General features: G+C 49.2%; 1 protein-coding gene across 2 annotated transcripts in view; it reads right to left on the bottom strand.

Annotated features, from left to right (window-relative positions):
* Positions 1-298: 298 nt before the first annotated feature.
* Positions 299-6,411, bottom strand: part of LOC309794514 (aurora kinase C) — a 45,626-nt gene continuing 39,513 nt past the window's right edge. Inside the window, exons 1-7 of one of the 2 annotated variants that reach the window (XM_082606134.1) lie at positions 3,565-3,836; positions 3,409-3,445; positions 2,976-3,167; positions 2,432-2,570; positions 1,633-1,781; positions 763-937; positions 299-596 (exon numbers count right to left, since the gene is read on the bottom strand). In XM_082606134.1, the coding sequence (XP_082462260.1) occupies positions 426-596; positions 763-937; positions 1,633-1,781; positions 2,432-2,570; positions 2,976-3,167; positions 3,409-3,445; positions 3,565-3,613 (912 nt within the window). In that variant the 5' untranslated portion in view covers positions 3,614-3,836 and the 3' untranslated portion in view covers positions 299-425. Of the gene's footprint in view, positions 597-762; positions 938-1,632; positions 1,782-2,431; positions 2,571-2,975; positions 3,168-3,408; positions 3,446-3,564; positions 3,837-6,411 lie in introns of those variants that run through there. The other variant, XM_082606133.1, reaches the window with a different exon arrangement.

Genomic DNA, 6,411 nt, shown 5'->3' with positions numbered 1-6,411 from the left:
CTCCTGAAAACATGGGGAGAGTGAGTTGAGTCTAGGAGCCACTGGGATAGGTGGTAGGTTATGCACCACCAGGGTGGTTATTTGCATAAAGTAGTAAGTTGTTTTCAAGAAGAGTCGTTAAGTCACAATACCTGCGGCCCAGGAAGGGCATCATTTTGGGCTGCTCTCATGGGAAACAGTTTCTACAAGAAATAAAGATTCTAGGGACTTCCTTGGTAAGACTCTGTGCTGCCACTGCAGGGGGTGTGGGTTCAATCCCTGGTTGGGGATCACACACCAACTCATGCAACTATAAAGACCTGGTACAAAATGATTCAGCTTTTATTAATTAGCAAGATGCATCTTAGAAGAAACAAAAGACAGAGTAGATACCAGAGCCAGGGGTGCTCCATGAGCAATCACAAAGGATTAGGGGTATACAGGGCTCAGGAACCCATTTGAGCAGATGGGGGCAGCACCCTCCGAGAGTGGGCCCGGACCCATGGGTGCTCCAAGATCTGGACCAAGGGCAACCGCTCCGAGGGCTGGTATCTGAGAAGCTTGGAGATCAAGTCCTGAGCCCCCAAAGGCATTGATGGGGGAAACCTTACATCTACCTGATGAGGCCAGAGAAGAAAGGGAAGTATGGTTAATTTCCTTGGTCCATTCAAGGCACTGTTCGGGATCTTAGCAGACAATCTTTGTGTGTGCCCTGGGCTCCACAGGCCCACCAGCCCCCACTGACTAGCTCCCGCATGAATGCCCAGAGTGTGACCTTCTCACCTTGAGGATGCGTCTGTAGGTCTCATTATGGGAGGGGCTCTCAAAGGGCGGATTTCCCACCAGCAGCTCGTAGCAGAGTACCCCAATGCACCACAGATCCACCTTCTCATTGTATGTTCTCCCCTCAATCATTTCTGGGGGCAAGTAGTCCAGTGTCCCACACATTGTCCTTCTCCTAGAGGGCAGAGAAAGGGGCACTAAGCAGAGGATCAGTACAAGGGAAACTCCTTCCCCAGCTTTCAATGAGACAGGAGACCCTAGGAAATCCTGGCAGCCCTCTCCCAGGCACAGGAATTTGGAAACACCCAAGTTCAATACAGATCAAGGTTTGAAGAAGGCAAGTACTGGGATCCACCAACTTTTTTTTTTTTGGGGAGGTGCTGCACGTCATGCAGGATCTTAGTTCTCCAACCAGGGATCAAACCCGTGCCCCCTGCAGTGGAAGCACAGAGTCTTAACCACTGGACCACCAGGGAAGTCCTTCCATATTTTAGAATTCTTCATACAATTATTTAGCTTACGATCCAGGATATTTTCACAAGGAAGATTTGGAACAAACTGATGGTACAACAAGAGGGACGAAGTAAATTAATTATGGTTTATTCATACAGAATTATGTATGCAATTATGGAGCAATGGTTCTTAATTTATTTACATGGAAACTTATTGGTAAAGTTATATGTTAACAGAGATTAATCTGTTAAATGGTTGAACCACATTCTTTCAGTCTACAAATACACATTAAATATAGGCATGTGAAAAAAGGTAGTATTTAAATACAAACCTAGGCTTGTATCTGGATCTTACGTGTGAAATAAATCAAACTGGATCATTCCTAACTGGAACCCAGGGTGCCACCACCTGACCTACCTTAGAGAGGGGGTGTGCACAGACCAGCCAAAGTCTGCAATCTTCACCTCACCCCTGAACCCCAGCAGCAGGTTCTCCGGCTTAATATCCCTATGAATCACCTTCTTTTCATGGCAATAGGTCAGAGCATCTGCCAACTCCTCCATTACCTGTGTGAGCAAAGAAAAAGCAGTCTGGAAACGGAGCTGATCATGGGATGATTATTGCTGTGATTTCCCATCTGGAGCCCCCCAAAAATCTCTCGCTTCCTATTTCTAAGTCAGTTCCACTCATTTATTCAGTGAACTGCTGTAGAGCCTTTCATGTTTCTTTCCATAAGGTAGCACACTTAGATTCTGTTGCTTACAACCAAAGAATCCAAACTTACACACACAATTTATTAATATTCTGGGGGTAATTAGGGTATCCAAATGTGAAGTTGTAGGATATAAGAGTCATTATATAAAATTTATAGATTGAAATTCAGAAATAAAAAAGCAGGTCTTCCCTGGTGGCGCAGTGGTTGAGAGTCCGCCTGCCGATGCAGGGCACACGGGTTCGTGCCCCAGTCCGGGAATATACCACGTGCCACGGAGTGGCTGGGCCCGTGAGCCACGGCCGCTGAGCCTGCGCCTCCTGAGCCTGCGCTCCGCAACGGGAGAGGCCACAACAGTGAGAGGCCCGCGTACCGCAAAAAAAAAAAAAAAAAAAAAAAAAGAAAAGAAAAAAGCAATCTGGATACTCATGATCGCCACAAGCAGTGACCCCCATCAGCCCATAGTAAACTCATGAACCCGAGCCACTCAGCCTCCCACCTCACCGTGGCTGTACGCTGTTCGTCTAATGTGTGGCTCTTTTGCAGCTCCTTGTAGAGCTCACCCCTTGGAGCATATTCTAGAATCAGGTACATCCGGCGTGCATCATGGAAGTAGTTGTACAGGCGTAGGATATTGGGGTGTCTGTGCAACAGAAGGAGGAAGTGTCAAGACTCCTCCCTGAGGCCCAATTCATGCTGCTATTACAAGTGACTGGTCACACAAGGGGCAAATTGTGCTGGGACCAGAATAGTAACAGCATGATCTGGAAGTTTGTGAGGGGAAAATGAAACAGGCATCAAGATTCTGATGTCTGACACAGGGAGCTTTACATGGTGTGACTGGAATGAACTGCAGAGAAAAAAAATCTTCGTAATTATACTCCAATAAGGATGTTAAAAAACAAAATCTTCAAGGTGAAAGCAAAGGGCCTATTTGGGGGTAGTATTGGGGGAAATGATGAGTTCAGATGTCAGAGATGGAAGAGGAAACAGGAACAAGAGAAAACAAGAACCTGTAACAGGAATCTCATACAGAGACTGTCCTTACTGTAGATGTGCCTGGATTTCAATTTCTCTGCGCAGCTGGTGTTCCAGTCCTTCCTTCTCTATCTGGGACTTGAAGAGGACTTTCAGGGCCACAATGAAATGGCTTTCCTTGAGCCGAGCCAGGTACACATTCCCAAATTTTCCCTTGCCGAGAGGACGCCCGATTTCAAAATCATCAATTGTGAGGCGCCGCCTGATAGGAGAGAAGGAAAACAGCCTCCGTTTCGGAGGTGGGTGGAGAGTCAGGGAAACTTCATGCTCGCCTTCCTCTTTCACTTGACCCTCCCTGGGCCCCTTTCCCTTCTCAAGGGCCTTGTCAGGGCGTTTGGTCAATAACTGTCAGTCCCGTGAGGCAACGTTCACACGTGGAGCTTGCTCTTCATCCCTCGGTCCCACTCCCCTTCCTCTTTCAGATACAAAACAAAGGCGCTCACGTGGTTGGGATGCTGGGCATCGTTTGACCTGCTACTGCTACGGAAAAAAGAAAAGAGACGTCAGTACGTTCTTCTGTGCACACCTACCCCCAACAACTGACACCAGGCCTTTCTTCTAAACCCTCTTTCTCTGGTCCTGGTACTTATCCCTTTCACCTGCGGGCTGAGCACTGCCCGACTTCATCACAGTTTTCGGGTGGCTCATAGACGAGATGGTGGTGAGGAGGACGCCTTCCTGAGCCCTGCGGAGCTGGGTGTCCAGGAAGGAGGTAGCCCTCAGGCTGAGGCTCTTCCAGTCCCGACCTGCTCCCACGCAGCCTCGAGGCAGTCACCGGGCGGGAACCGCCTGCGGGTTCCCCTTAAGCTCACCAGTCATCAGACCCGCTACTGAATTAAATAAGATCCCGGACAACGCGGGCCGGGCACTTTATACTAAGTGCTCTGGCCCCATTGGCTGAGCGGGTAGTTCCTGGTTGACTCCCACTGGTTGAAATGTCTAAGGCTTAGGCAGCGTGCCCAGTAGAAGAGGCAGGAATGAGAGCTTCCGCCCGTGGTTGGGGGGCGGGACTGAAGACGCTGGGCCAATGAGAGGGCAGGGCGCGGAGACCGGAAGGCGGGAGCCGGGGCAGAAAGACACGAGAGGAGGGAGCGCCAGAAACCGGAAGGGGAGAGAGGGTGGAGGGGTGTGGAGTCTGTAATGCAAAAAGCCTGAATGAATGAGCAAACATATAAATCCGTGACTGAGTGACTGCTTTAACGAACTCAGTGACGTGACGCAGGTGTGACTGAATATAAACCAACCGCAGGAAGCTGCCCAGGGTACGTTGTGCAGTTGGTAAACTCCAGAACCACGTGCAGCCCAACTGGCCCCAGCTTGAAGGGCGTGTCCTAGTCAGGCCGCTCCCCAGGGTCTTCCTCAGTCACTCGCTTATGTGAGGGTCACCACTGTGGAGCTCCCCAAAATTTGTGCCTCTGTCCCCCAATATCCTGTGGCTTGTGTGCCCTCCCCCAGTACACCTGCCTCCCCCAGCCCAGGGCTGCCCGGGCCACTTGGGAGTGGGGCCACGGACCACAGCCGCATTCAGCCCTCCTGTCTCATGTACTTACTACAGCACAGCCGATCCTTGAACAAGGGGGATGGTGGGGGGTGGTGTTGAAGGGCGCTGACCTTCAGCATATAACTTATGGTTGGCCCTCAGTGTTACCACCAGGGTTCTTGGACTCCCCAATCAATAGAAATTGATAAGAGGCCTGAGGAGAAGTTCAGGTAAGGCTTTATTGAGACCTCTGCAGCAGGAGGGAGAAAAGTAGCAGGTTCCCTGGCTCGCTCCCTGAAGGGGGGCAGGCTGGGCCCTTAAATGCGGTGAGCCCAGGGGTGGGGCTGGATGGGTGGCTTAGGTAATCTGCCCACCCCCTTGGTGGTGCTGTGTGCAAGGGGCATGCACAATACCCTGTTTTTGCTCCCAGTACCCTGTTTTTTTTTTTTTTTTTTTTTTTTTCTTTTTTTTTCTTTTTGCTGTATGCGGGCCTCTCACTGTTGTGGCCTCTCCCGTTGCGGAGCACAGGCTCCGGACGCGCAGGCCCAGCGGCCATGGCTCACGGGCCCAGCCGCTCCGCGGCACATGGGATCCTCCCAGACCGGGGCACGAACCCGTATCCCCTGCATCGGCAGGCGGACTCTCAACCACTGCGCCACCAGGGAGGCCCGCCAGTACCCTGTTTTTGCTCCTGGTACCCTGCTTCTGTTCCCAGCTCCTCAGAAGTGGCAGTTGGGTTTTTGGTCTTTTTGTACCTTGTTGCTCATAATTTGCCCCAATTGCACATGCACGCAGTTATTTTTAGTCCCTTATAGTTTCTTTGTATTTTGTTGCTGGAGGAGATGTTTGTCCAGGTGCAAGCACTGCAGCAAAGGGTCCCACGTCCCAGCCTGTCTTATCAGTATTTGAGATTCCTCCGTATCTGCGGGTCTGCATCCAGGGAGGGGTTCAACCAACCCCAAGTGGTGCAGTGCTATAGCATTTACTATTGAAAAAAACCTGGGGCTTCCCTGGTGGCGCAGTGGTTGAGAATCTGCCTGCTAATGCAGGGGACACGGGTTCGAGCCCTGGTCTGGGAGGATCCCACATGCCGCGGAGCAACTAGGCCCGTGAGCCACGACTACTGAGCCTGCACGTCTGGAGCCTGTGCTCCTCAACAAGAGGCCGCGATACTGAGTGGCCCCCGCTTGCCACAACTAGAGAAAGCCCTCGCACAGAAACGAAGACGCAACACAGCAAAAATAAATTAATTAATTAATAAAAACTCCTACCCCCAACATCTTCTTTAAAAAAAAAAAAAAGAAAAAGAAAAAGAAAAAAACCTGCCTTAAGTGGACCTAGGCAGTTCAACCCCTTTTGTTCAAGGGTCAAGTGTATTTGTTGGACCCAGTAATCAGTTTGCATTTTGGGTCTCAAATAGTAAAATCATCCCCCATATTTCTTTCTTTGGCATATACAGAAATTTCAAAAACATTTGCAATTGAATTCTTTTAGACAGGTAATAGTGTGAATTGGTGGGGCAATTTTAAAAGGAAAAAATCTCCTCCCAACCCAGAAAAACCTCTCCGAAAAGATAGTAGAGAAATAAAAGTTTAATATTGTATAAGCATTAAACCAGAATGTGATGCACAGCACAGTTGCTAAGAGATTGCGAAGAATAAAACTCACCCTTTCATACAGCCAAATAGACACAACCCATTACATACATTTTCAAACAAACAATAATTAGTTCTCAAGTATTGACAGCACCATTTGTTACACATAGTTCATCCTAAATTTACCTGGTAATTGGGGTGACTATCTGCTGTTACATTAGCTTTCTAGAAGGGAAAACTAACTTCTCAATTCTTTATGACAGAGGTAGTTTTGCTACTTGGAGCAAGGTGCCTGTCAAAGTTAGGCTCCTACCCTCCCACAGAAGCTGGGATGTAGGGATGCTATCTCCTTTGATGTCTTCATTTCAAAG

The sequence above is a fragment of the Mesoplodon mirus genome (genome assembly GCF_964341445.2).
Source record: "Mesoplodon mirus genome assembly, chromosome: 19".
Lineage (NCBI taxonomy): Eukaryota > Metazoa > Chordata > Mammalia > Artiodactyla > Ziphiidae > Mesoplodon > Mesoplodon mirus.
The sequence above is the reverse complement of the archived record's forward strand: the minus strand, read 5'-3'. Positions and strand labels throughout refer to the sequence as shown.